This window comes from Hypanus sabinus, chromosome 3, assembly GCF_030144855.1.
Source record: "Hypanus sabinus isolate sHypSab1 chromosome 3, sHypSab1.hap1, whole genome shotgun sequence".
Taxonomy (NCBI): domain Eukaryota; kingdom Metazoa; phylum Chordata; class Chondrichthyes; order Myliobatiformes; family Dasyatidae; genus Hypanus; species Hypanus sabinus.
The window spans coordinates 57,936,271-57,949,773 of NC_082708.1; the positions used below are offsets into that span (position 1 = coordinate 57,936,271).

The 13,503-nt window shown below is 38.6% G+C and overlaps 2 protein-coding genes across 6 annotated transcripts in view; one reads left to right on the top strand and one right to left on the bottom strand.

The window, feature by feature from the left end:
- Positions 1 to 13,503, bottom strand: part of LOC132391356 (interleukin-18 receptor 1-like) — a 42,523-nt gene that overhangs the window by 28,748 nt on the left and 272 nt on the right. For 2 of the 4 annotated variants that reach the window (XM_059964420.1, XM_059964419.1), the window contains exons 2-5: positions 11,592 to 11,653; positions 7,673 to 7,746; positions 1,585 to 1,864; positions 125 to 305 (exon numbers count right to left, since the gene is read on the bottom strand). In XM_059964420.1, the coding sequence (XP_059820403.1) occupies positions 125 to 305; positions 1,585 to 1,864; positions 7,673 to 7,746; positions 11,592 to 11,593 (537 nt within the window). In that variant the 5' untranslated portion in view covers positions 11,594 to 11,653. Of the gene's footprint in view, positions 1 to 124; positions 306 to 1,584; positions 1,865 to 2,091; positions 4,598 to 7,672; positions 7,747 to 11,591; positions 11,654 to 13,256; positions 13,326 to 13,503 lie in introns of those variants that run through there. The other 2 variants (XM_059964421.1, XM_059964418.1) reach the window with 2 other exon arrangements.
- Positions 12,677 to 13,503, top strand: part of LOC132391357 (chromosome partition protein Smc-like) — a 33,638-nt gene continuing 32,811 nt past the window's right edge. For both annotated transcript variants that reach the window (XM_059964424.1, XM_059964426.1), the window contains exon 1: positions 12,677 to 13,343. The gene's annotated coding sequence lies outside the window, so the exon portion shown is untranslated. The remainder of the gene's footprint in view (positions 13,344 to 13,503) is intronic.

Consider the following 13,503-nt stretch of genomic DNA (forward strand, 5'->3'; position numbering starts at 1 on the left):
AGGCCCAACGATTTTGGAAGCAGCAAGGTTTTGCCTATGTTGAACTTTCCTCTTCGGAGTGCTTTCCAAGCAAAGAGTAATTTCTAAAACTGGTAGGTTAATAGATTAAATAAAATCTAATCACCTTATACCACTTCAGATTCTTTGTGTTATGCTTGTACTCTTCCACGTCTGGACAATCAAATCGAACTGATAATCCAATGTATCCATTCCGGGTATATTCTAATTCTTCACTGTAACATCCTTCACTGATTGGTATAACTTCCAAACTTACATTTGGACCTGAAATGTTGTGAGTTCCATTGCTGTTAAGTGAAAAGAATGGTGGTTTTAAAGTGAGGAATTTGATATAATTAATTACAATACATTAAAAAGTCCTTGTGACAATAATGAAGCCAAGGACTGTTCAATACTGCAGACTTGATGCTCCATAATTTAAGGTTTTTAATGAAGCGACTATAGTGAATGCATTGGTGGTACTGGCAAAATTCCCAGATTTGGGAAGATCAAAAAGCAGCAAGAAATATGATAGCATGTTTTAAGAAACTCCTGGATAGGTACATGGAGCTTAGAAAAATAGAGGGCTATGGGTAACTCTAGGTACTTTCTAAAGTAAGTACATGATTGGGCACAGCATTGTGGGCCGAAGGGCCTGTTTTGTGCTGTCGGTCTTCTATATGTTCTGAAACAGAGAAAGAATATGAACTGCGAGCCAATTAGCCTAACAACTGCAGCTTTCCATTATTAGAAAGCAATAACAGGATTCTCAGAAATCTATATAGTGATAAGGCAACATTAGCTGAACAATAGAGAAATCCTGTTTGTCAAACCCATTTGACATAATTTGGCATGAAGATAGATAAAGGGTAACCATTAATGTAATATATTTAGTTTTTTAATGCAAATTAAGCACTCCTATTATCAAAAGATTGTTTAAAATCTGTAATTCAGAGGGTTGGAATAAACAGGTGATTTTCAAGTTGGGAGGCAGTAAATAATGGGTTTCTGTAAGGATTTCAGTTCTAGGTCCCCTGTATTTCAATCCTCAATGTTGATAACATAGATGAAGGGATCAGATATTACCTAAGTTCAATAATGATACAAAGCCATTTAAGAAAGTAAACTGAAAAAGACATATTAAAGAATGGAAGGGTTGGGTAAGTGGACAGAAAATGGCAGATGGAGGAGGGTATGGGCATATGTAATGATATTCAATTTGCAAGGATGAACACTTGATTATAAATCCATCCGTCATTGATAGAACTAAATAAGTTACATAGCAGTGCCAGTGCTTTGTAGTCTGTCTCTGAAGTTCTGAATTTTTGATAGAACATGGTGCCCTGTGTAGGGGTGTGAAGAATTATCATGAGGCAAGTTTAAATTGATTGGCCTATACTCTTTGAAGTTTAGATGAATGAAAAGTTAAGTCATCGAAACAAATAAAATTCTGAAAGGGCTTGACAGATTGGGTGGGGATAGATTGCTTATACTGGCTAAGGTGTAAATCACTGCCCCCCCTTCACCCTGCCCCTACCACCCTCGTTCCCTCCCATACCTTAGATAGTAACCCTCAACGCTACTTACAAGAGAGAACAAAAATATCTTCCAGTGTCATTGACAAATGCAGGCCAAAATCCTAAGAAGGGCCATTGAGCAGCAATTCTGTTCCCATTGTCTAAAAGTTCCATTAATCCACTTTTGAAATTGCTTTTAAACCAAGAAATTGTAAATCCATGTGTTTGAAGATCACTCAGGTTAATTGGACTGGATCCATTGCACAGCCGACATCTTAAACGGGCATGTTCTCCAACATTAGCATGTACAGTTGTAGATGGAAATGGCGGACAGATATTAATTTCATATCCTAAACATAGAATGGTTTTTAAGAACACTTCCTTAAAATACAGCAGCAATTTACTCCATAAGATAAAATATATTTACATGTTCAACAATTGGAAATATAAATCAAAACAAGGAAATAATCTAAAAAGTACCTTGAGTATAGAAAAAAATAAAACATATTTTTACAAAGATATTATCAGGCAAAATCTGACATTCACAGAGTGAGAGAACAGAACAGCACAAACATACCATCTAGCCCATCTAGTCTATAGGCCAAAACATGAACCTGCCGCATCCTGGACTCGGACTGTGCCTTCCATACCCTTCCCATCCACGTACTTATCTCTTAAAAATTGAAATAGAACCCGCATTATTACTTTTGCTGGCAACTCACTCCACTCTCTCACTACCCTCTGAGTGAAGAAGTTCCCACTCATGTTGCCTTTAAACAGTTCAATTTCTACCCTTAACCCGTGACCTCTAGCTCTAGTCTCACCCAACCTCAGTGGAAAGAGTCTGTTTGTATTTACCCTATCTAAGCCCCTATTAATTTTGCATATCTCTATCAAATCTCCTTTCATTCTCCTATGCTGTAGGGAATAAAGTGCCTGTAACTTGGGTCCTCAATTCCTGGCATACCCTTGAAAATTTTCTCTGCACTCTATCTATCTTATTGATATCTTTCCTGTAGGTAGGTGACCAAAATTGCACATAATATTCTAAATTAGGTCTTCAACATCACTCCACAATCCCTCTTCTCAATATTTTGATTTATAAAGGCCAATGTGCCAAAAACTCTCTTTATGACCCTATCTAACTTTGACACCACCTTCAAGGAATTATACATCTGTATTTCCAGAATCCCTCTGAATAACTGCTCACCATATAAGTCCTACTCTGGTTTATCCTCCTGAAGCGCAACTCCTCACACATGTCTGCATTAAGTTCCATTGTCCATCTTCCAGCATGTTTTTCCTGCTAGTCCAGATCCCACTGCCAGCTTTGATAGCCTTCCTCACTGTCCACTACACCCCCAGTCTTGGCACCATCTAAAAATTTGTTAACGCAGTTTACTACATTATTTTCCAGATTACCGATATAGATGATAAACAACAATGGATCCAGCAATGATCCCTGTGGCTCACCAGTTGTCACAGACAGAAACACAGCCGCCCACTACCACTTCTGGCTTTTCCTGTAAAGCCAATGTCTAATCCAATTTTCTACCTCATCCTGAATGCCAGTTGACCAAACCTTCTTGACAAACCTCCCATTAGAACTTGTTGAAGGCCTTGCTAGGGTCTATGCAGAGAGCATCCACTGCTTGTTTTTAACAGTTTTCCTGGTAACTTTCTCAAAAAAAAAACTCTATAAGATAAGATCACTTACCATGCACAAAGCCAAGATGACTATCCCTAATCAGACCATCTCTATCCAAATACTCACACATCAGGTCCCCTAGAATACCATCCAATAATGTATCCACTACTAATGTTAGGCTCAATGATCTATAATTTCCTGACTTATTCTGAGAGCCTTTCTTAAACAACAATACGACATTAGCTACCCTCCAATCCTCCGGCACTTCACCCATTGCTAAGGATGTTTCAAATATCTCTGCTGGGGCCCATGGGATTTCTGCACCAGCCTCTCACAGGTCCAAGGGAACACTTGCCAGGCCCTGGGGATTTATCAACCCTAATTTGCCTCAAAGTGAAAAACAGCTCCTCCTCCATAATATGTTTATGGACTATAAGCTCACTTACATAGACTCTGTGTCCACCTCCCAAGTAGATACAGATGCAAAAAAATCCATTTTCTGTCCCAGTCAAGATGGATCTCCCCCATCTGTTTTTGCTCCATGCATAGATGACCACTCTGATATTCAAGAGGACCAATTTTATCCCTTTCTATCCCTTTGCTCTTAATAAATCTGTAGAAGCCCCTGGGGTTCTCCTTCACCTTGCTGCTAGGGCAACCTCATGCCTCCTTTTAGCTCTCCTGATTTCTTTCTTAAGTGTACTTTTGGAATTTTTATACTTATCAAGTACCTCTTTTGTTCCTTCCTGCCTATATAGCCTGGGCCTCAATATCTCTCAAAAAACAAGGTTCCCTAATCATTGTACTGTTGCTTTTCTTTCTGACAGGAGCATACAAACTCTGTACTCACAAATTTCCCTTTCAAAGCCCTCCCGCTTGCCAAACACACCTTTGCCAGAAACCTCTGTGCAAATACACAGGTGCCAAATTCTCTCAGGTACTATTAAAATTGGCCTTTCTCTAATTTGGAATCTCAACCCAAAGACCAGACCTATGCTTCTCCCTGATTATCTCGTAAATAATGACATTAAGATCACTTGGTGCAAACTTCAGTCACTGGCCATGTCTTATTGCTTAATAAGAGATCTAGTATCACACTCTTAGGTGGGATCTCTAGGTATTGATTAAGAAAACTTTCCATAACACATTTGGCAAACTCTATGCCATCCAGCCCTTTCACAGAATGGGAGCCCCTGTCAATATGTGGAAAGTTAAATTCACCTACTATCACAACCTTATGTTTCTTGCAACAGTCTACGATCTCTCTACAAATCTGATCCTCTAAAACCTGCTGACTATGGATGGTCTATGATATAATACCATTAAGGTAGTCATCCCTTTCTTATTTCTCAGTTCCACTCATATAGCCTCAGTAGACAAGCTCTCCGGCTTGTCCTGACAGAGCACTGCTGTGTCAATTTCCCTGACTAGTATTCCCGCCCTCCCCTTTTAATCTCTCCTGATCTATCATATCTAAAATAACAGAACCCTGGAATGTAGAGCTGCCAATCCTGCCCCTCTGGTAACCAAGTCTCACAAACAGCTACAAAGTCACAATTCCACGTGCTGATCCATGCCCTAAACTCATCCACCTTTCCTATAACACTTCTTGCATTGAAATATACACAACTCAAACTTTAGACCCACCATGCTCAACCTTTCGATTCCTAACTTTGTGTGTAGACCTAACCACCATCTTTCTCCACAAGCACACCACTATGTGCTCTGGCAGTCTGGTTCCCATCCCCCTGCAGCATCAGTTTAAACCCACCCACGCAGCATTAACTTTTCCACTAAGGAATTAGTCCCCCTCCAGATCAAAGCAAACCATCCCTTTTGTACAGGTGCCACCTTCACTGGAAGAAAACCCAATCATCCAAATACCTGAAGCCCTTTCTCTTGCGTCTTCTCTTTAGCCACACGTTAAACTGTATTATCTTCCTTTTTCTGGCCTCATGAATATGTAACACAGGTGGCAATCCTGACATCACAACCCTGGAGGTCCTGACCTTTAACTAAGCACCTAGTTCCTTGAGATCACTTGCAGGACCTTGTCACCCTTTCTATTCATATCATTGATACTGACATGGACAACAACTTTCGACTGCTCACCCTCCTACTTAAGATTGCTGTGGACCCAATCCAAGAAGTCCCTGACCCTGGCACCCTGATCCTGAAACTAAAACGTTATTATATAAGCTATTTAAGACTTTGGTCAATGATATATGTCTATATTCAAATAATCATTGCAGATATTGGAAATCTGAAATAAAATCAGAAAGTGCTGTTTCGGCTCGAAAACTCAAAATGAGATCTCTGTTTCTCTTCCCACAGATGTGGCATGCCTTGCTGAGTATTACCAACATGTTCTGTCTTTATTTTTATTGTATTTTAAGGTTTGTCTTGAAGGAGACCTGTGCTGGGAAAGTTTGGAAAGAAAGTTTATTACTTGGGGCTAGATGCCTAAGACACTATTGAGTTATTGAGCAATGCATAGAAAATATTGCATTGAAGGTAGAGGGATAGAGAGGGGCCTGGCCATGAATAGATTTAATACAAAGGTGATGATATTAAGATTAAAGCTTTAACAGACAGGGAAAAAAATAGGGCCAGCATGTGCAGAATATACTGCTGCAGTTCACTAAGAGTTCGTCAATTGCACCTACTTAACATTTACATTCTACCAATCAGAAAGGCAGGTGCAGCAGAATTCCCCAGCAAATCAAGTACCATCCTTACTTTTAAATGAAGTATCCTCTTCATACAGTCTTGGAAGCATTTCCTTATATCAGTGTTGGAATGCCATTAATCCAAGTATTGCAGCATTCACGAAGGCTGCTTATCACCACCTTCCCAAAGGAAGGAACTGCTGACCATACCAGCAACTCAATGAATGAACAGGAAAAAAACCCCTAATATCATTAGTCTTATCCTGTGTGGTAACCTCTTATCTGTTTATCTCTTGTATGGTAACTTTCAATGACTCACTGAAAACTCTAATACTGAGTTTTCCCTATATGAAATGCAAAAGTAAACTGCAGAAGCTGGAAATCAAATTCAAGAACATAAAATTCTGGTAGTACCCTGCAGGAGAGAGAGAAACAGTAGAATGATTGGGAGGGGGAGGTGGGCATCTTGCCATTTTTCATTAACTACCTGCTCTCAAAAATCAGGATTAACAAACATAATCTACTTTCAAAACTCTGTTGAACTCTGCACAATAGTATGAAGATTTTGAAAGCGTGCTTTCGCCAGGAAGCTAATAATTGATCATCATTTCCCGTCAGTATGGCATTGTAAACTATCATAAGGTTCATCCATCACTTTCATGAATAACATTTTCTTTTTGACTATTCTAGACCATTCAAAATTATTTCCTACAGCACCTATCCAGTAAACTGTTAGAACCAGATGATTTTTTTTAAACTTTTTTTTATTGCATTTTTAAATGGTTACAAAGTATGAAAAAACAATGTATATAACCCTTACCCCCTCCCCTTAACCCCTCCCCCCTAACTGCCCTATAGAAAAAAAAGAGAAAGAAAGAAAGAAAGAATGCCTGGTTGTTGGAAGATCTCCACATGCTCCATGGAATTCGTAATAACTTTAATATGTATATTTATTTCTTTCCCCTAATCATCTTTCCAGATGATTAACTGACTTTTTGTTCCTTAATTTCTTCATTACTATTCCCTCACTAGCAAGCAATTTCAGCATAAGTAAATTCCTCTCTTTAACTAAACTTCTGTTTTTCTGCAAGTTCTGAGACTTATTTTGGTTTATTTTCCATCATAAAGAAGAAGTGCTTGTCCTTCTTCCTACTTTCTCTGCAAAGAACACACATCTATACCAGCTTCCTCTGTCTAACATAACCAGAGAAGGTTTTACTTTCAGTTATTCTTCTCTTACTAGTTGATTCTCATGTTCTGTGTTTCTATCAATTACATGGAATGTTCTTACTGAATTCTGAACTGATTTAATCCTCAGGCTTATGTCACATTTTGACAAGGACGATGAAATAAGACTGTAAGTGCAGAATTCGGCCATTTGACCCATCAAGTCAGCTCCACCAAGTCATCATAGCTGATCCATTTTTCCTCTCAGCCTTAATCTGCTGCCTTCACCCCCCACACACACACATCTGTTCAAGCCCTGACAAATCTAAAATATATCAACCTCTGCCTTAATTATACATTAAAACTTGGCCTCCACAGCTGTTTGTAACAACAAATTCCACTGATTCACTACTCTTTGGCTAATGAAACACCTCCTCATCTCTGTTCTAAAAGGACAACCCTCCATTCTGAGGTTGTATCCTCTGGTCTTAGACTCTCCCACATTAGGAAACATCCTCTTCACATCCACTTTATTAAGGCCTTTCAATGTACGTGTTAGTTCCTTTCAGACTAGTATTTCTGTGTGATAATACTGCGGAACACAATTTATATTCATTGTGAATTACAAATTATTTCTTTAATGTTTCACACAGATTATGTCCTGCATAACTTACCTTCAGAAATGTATTTATTTCTCACTTCAGCTGTGGCAAATAGTAGAAAAATCATCCGAGGCATCATGACCATCCTGAAGTTCAGATTAAAATCATGAGAACATAGTTTGCCTTAAGGCAGTAAAAGACATGGATAAACAAAAGAATGGTGCAGCTGGTAGAGTTGCTGCCTCATTCCCAACCTTGAATGCTCTCTATGTGGAGTTTACACATGCTACTTGCGACCATGTAGGTTTCCTTTGGGTGCCCCAGTTCCCTCCCACAACCCAAGGAGCTGCACATTGATACGGTAATTGGCCACTGTAAGTAGCTCCTGGTATGTCAATGAATGGTTGAATCTGGGGAGCATTGATGAGAGAATAATAAATGGAATTAATGTAGAAATAGCATAATTGAGTAGTTAATGGTTGGTGCAGAACTAGTTGTCTACTGGGCCAAATTGTCTACTTTTGTGTCGTATCTCTCATTGGCTCCGGAACCTGAAGCAGAAATAAATCTTCCTTCAAACTCTAGAGCTTGATATATTTACTTGATCAAAACCTAATACTAGCAAATAAATGGTATTAAAAAGATTTTCAAGAGCAATGATAGAACTAAACATTTACAACCATCAGAAGAGGCTTAACAACCCAAAGCTCTCTTCTCTAGAAAAGTTTGGAATGACAGAGTAGGTGAAAAGAAAAACTTTCTTAAATTCCAGCTCAAATTTATATGCTCCTCCTTGTGGGTTAACTTGTTGTTGCTTGCCTTTGAATACTTTTATGCAATCCCTTCTGGTATGAAGATCCTTATCAATATGCCTCCCACTAAAACTTTGGGTCATTAACATTAAAAGATAATAGAAACATTCCGCTAATGGAATACTTCCACTAACTTATTTTTCATTCACACAATCAAAACAACATACACCAGTAATCTATGTGAATTACTGAGTATATTAGCCAAAACACACACACATTCTGTATAAAAATATCATGATGGATTGTCCTGATATTCCATGTAGAATTATGACGTGAAGGTACTTCACAGAGAGATGTAGTTCTATATTGCTAAAGAAAAGTGTTATTCACAATACTGATCAAAAGTCTGATTAAAAAGAAGAATTCCAATGAAAACAAGAGTGGGTGATGGACCTAATAAGAGTGTAAATTAAATGGAAAGATCACAGCTGCTGATAAAAGAGGTACAGGAAGGGTGGATCCTCAAAACATCAGATTTAAAAGAACTAACCATTTAGAAGTGGTAGTTGTGGGTTCATTGTTTATTAAAGGGATGAAAACAAAGTTGTAAGAAACTTGACACAAGCTAGCAAATTTAAATCTGAAGCACAGGGAATCCAGGGTTTCAAGGATGTCATCACTAGATGAGCTGGGCTTGGAATAAGAAAGAATATGTTCACCATGATTATATGATAAAATTAAGTTTCTGAGGGTAAAGATTATGAAGCCAATCAGAACAGTCTTGAATTGCTTTACAATATTTTTATTAGGATATTAAATAAGCAAAACTGATGGCACGATTAAGGTCAGCAGAAGTTAATTTGAAATTAACACATTTGATATGAGTTTTTGCCAAACAACAATTAACTTGCATTAAATGTTTCAGAGACAAAGAGATACTGGTACTAGCATACTCAACAATTATTTTTCTCTATCCCTGACACAGAAGCTTCAGACAAAAAAGTAACCTATAGGAAGACAAATCACATGTTTCTGCTGAAACAAAGCTGCTGAAGTGAAACAAAATGCGGTTTTCATAATTGTTTGTATCTACTGGAAGTAGAATATAAAGGGAAGAAATTCATTTTCTCTTGATGACTGTAACCCATTTTTGGATTCTTTTATTTTAGGGTGGGTTCAATAACAAAGTTGAGACTGTGAAATACCTTCATTTTTGATTACTGAAGTGGACAGATAGAGAATATTGATTTAGGAAAGGAGCATCCATCATTAAGGATCCCCACCACCCAGGACATGGCCTCTTCACACTGTCACCGTTGGGAAGGAGGTACAGAAGCCTAGTGGCACGCACTCAGCAATTCAGGAACAGCTTCTTTCTCTCTGCCATCTGATTTCTAAATGGACATTGACCCCTTGAATACTACCTCACTACTTCTTAAATTTTTTGCACTACTTATTTCATCTTCACTACTTATTACTTTTTCTTAACTAATTAATAGACATATATACTTACTGTAGTTCAGTTTTTTTCTCTGAATTTATTTATCACGTATTTCATTGCACTGCTGCTGTAAAAGTTATCAAATGTCATGACAGATGTTAAATCTGATTCTGATTCTGATGGGGGATAAAGTTCCTACTCAAATACTTGTGCTAAATGTGGATTGTACATTGTTACAAAAATGTGATGCAATATACAAGAACACTATATTTCAATCATAGCAAAGACAACTAAAGAGTACTTTATAAAATGCTTTTGGAAATAGAAGAAAATGTACGAGCTTTACTGTTTACTCAGCAGTGAAGGTTTGCTATTGCAATCTATCCTATACATTTACACAAAAGATGCCAAAGGGTTTTATTTAATCAACTAATTAATATTTTGCCTTCTGTCTCTGACCAAGGAAAACCAATTGATATCAAAAGTTAATCATAAAATGCACATTGCCATTTTTTTCTTTCCTCTCATAAAAGTTTTAAATTGATTCCCTTTTTGGCTTTGGTTCAATTTTCAATGAGTGAGATCCAAAGTGGTAGGATGCATTTTTGTAAAGAGCGGAATCTAAGATTTTTCAGACCACAGCTAGATGTATAATAATCTCATATGCTGGGTATCCTGGCCTACGTATTTGGAGTGATGGGGATGGTACTAGTGATGCTGGGGAGGTGGGTGGGTGGATGGTTTTAGGGGAAATGGCAAGAAGCCTTTCAACCAGCAGTGAAGTCCCAATGACAAATAATTATTGGATGCTTTAAGACAAATGTACCCAGTGATTTGTGTATACAGTAAATGGTAGGGTGTATGCGGTGTCCAGGGAGGGGTAGCACCTCTGGTGGCAGGCTTGCTGTGCTCCGGCCAGGGGTAGCTCATCCACCTTTGGTCCCCAACTGCCACCCAGCTCTCACCTGTGATTCCAAGTAACTGTTTGCATGTGACAGTGACCAAGTTCAGAACACCGCTTCAACAGGTGGCTTAAACCAGGGAACCTCCAAACCCAGTGAGATAAGGATATGCCCACCCCAGCTTGCAAAGCCAGTTCTAGCCTTCAGGGCAAATGAGGTTAGCTACAAGATCCGCCAGCCAAGAAGGTGGTGCTGCACTGCTTCGTGGAGAGGGAAGGGCACAACAAGGCACAGAAGGTGTCATGGCTATCCACGGCAGCTGAGGAAGTCTTGGCGATTTTTCCTACCTCTCGCACAAGTCACGTCATCAGAAACTGACAGACTACCATCACACATACACATGAGTAAATAGTCCACTTTCAAAAACAGATTTATACATGAACATCCAATGACCACAGCAGCATGCAGAGGAGTTAGGTTTGGAAATGAATACAATGTGCAAAGCTGATTTGACCTCTGTGCTATCTTTTGTTAATTGAACTCTCCAGTCTTCAGCTGAATAATATTTAAGCATAAATATAGCACAACAAATCGTTACTTTATCACAAATACTATCAGAGAATGCAGAGGAGGCTTGACCAAAAAATTGCAGCAGAAAGGATTCAGCAGTGAACAATATTTTACTAATAAATTGCAAAATAACAAACTGCGAGGGCACAAAACAAGAGAAAACAGATAGCTAACACAACAAGATAACTGAAGGCTAGGAGCAACAGAATGATGGATGAACAAATGGCTGTGTTTAAAAAGGCTGCAGGTGATGAGTGGCAGTTGACTCCTGTTAGCTGGGTGTAGATTGGGAGGTCCTAGTCTGTGCAGGTCGGACAACTACTTACATGTTAACTTCAATTGCTTTCCTCTTCCAGTGAAATAACACCTTCCTTCTTGCAATTTGAATCTGTATTGATATCAAGTCAAAGGTTAGTTTATGTAAATAATAATTGTATTTAGGCTATTAATTTAAATCACTGGAGCATAACTCACATAAAATTGAACAGAGAAGGAATCCTCTCCTTCACTCATATATTGAGTGAAAACGTAGAGGTCAAATGCAGACCTTTTACCAAAGTTAATTTGTGTAAAGATGTTGTTTACCGTGATTTTAAATCAATGGCATCATACTTAGTTGTTCTATGTTTGATCTTCAATTGATGAAAAACTGTAGTGAATCATGATGATACACTAAGAACATAAAAAAGTATAAATTGGGGCATAGCAGCAGGAACCAACCATTTGAAATCATGCGGTCTGTGGTATCACTGTTCCCAGAATGGTACCAGTGTGTTCTCAGCAAAGTCTAAAAAATTGTCCCTTAAAGAGCAGCACTGAGTTTCAACAATTGAAATGTTTATGTCTGGGTTATTCTTTAGATTATTGTCAAGATTTAACATAATATATATTTTTTTAATTTTAGAAGATGTTAGGGTTACAGTGGGTGATAACTGTCTGGAGTAGTAGGTACATTTCCTTTCACCAGTAACCACAGAAGAAGCAAAACCCTGTGTTATCTTGAGAACATAAAAAATAGGGCCAAAAATGGGCATATGACCCTCATAACTGTACCACCATTCAGTAAAAATATAGCTAATCCTCCACTTTGTTCATTTTCTTGTTCAATATCAATGAGCATGAATTCTATTTGTGCCTAAAAACCTAGCCATCTTGGTTTTCAATATTGTCAACACTGAGTTCCCACCGGCTTTTGGAATACAAAATTTGAAGATGTACAACTTGCCAGATTCAAATATTTCTTCATTGATGAGTAGATGACCACATATTCTATGCACTCAGATCTTAATTCCTCAGGCTGAGGATGAGATCTGTTGGTTTGACTTTACCCATCAATGCCTTTCAGAATCTTTTAAACTTCAACACCACAGTGTATTTTTCCTACAATCCTAAATGCTTATCAACTCGATTTCCTCAAACTTTTCATCTGGCCCAACCCTTGAACCCTAGGGTAAATCTAGCCGATCCATGCACGTGCTTGTATACACCTGTCCTGGACGCCCCTCGCTCTTCAGACCAACTTGCTATTTGTCTTCCTAACTAGTTGTCGTACCTGTAAATGCATGTCATTTCACAAAACACCACAGTCGAATACGATTCCATGCTAATACTATCTACTTCCTTCATGATCATATCTATTCTTTCTCCACTATATTGCACGTAACCACTTTATATCACGTTTCTTTTTTTTTTGCCCGTTCGCTTAATCGACAGTATCCTTTCTACTAAAGTCGAATTTTACCACCGAGATTTGTAAAACCGGCAACATCACGCAGTTTAAGTCAGGCGACCTGAAAGCACGCGTTTATTCCCCGTCTTGTGTTTTAACCTCAATGTTAATTGGCAGGCCGATTCTGAACGTAGTTTGTGTCCAATTCCCTCTATGGAGCAATTCAAACCGAGTCCATTGCCAAGAGCTGCACAATGGAACACCCGGCCGTGACTTCACATCTAACAGCCCCTCTCGCATGGGCACCTGCTAAGATCCTTACCGGTACAGAAAACAATCCGTTCCAAAAGTACCTGTCCTGGCATTCGAATGATGCTGGAATGATAGATCACTGAAAAGCAAGATGAATGTAAGTTGTGGGTAAAATGAAATACTTTTCAAAGTCGTGCTTTCTTTGCTGCGGGGCGAGAGCTCCCGGGACATTTCGCTACATTGATGGCGAGTGACGGAGACCCAACATCCAGCACCTGAGTCCTTACAACAGTTCTTAAATCCGATTTCCTTTACTG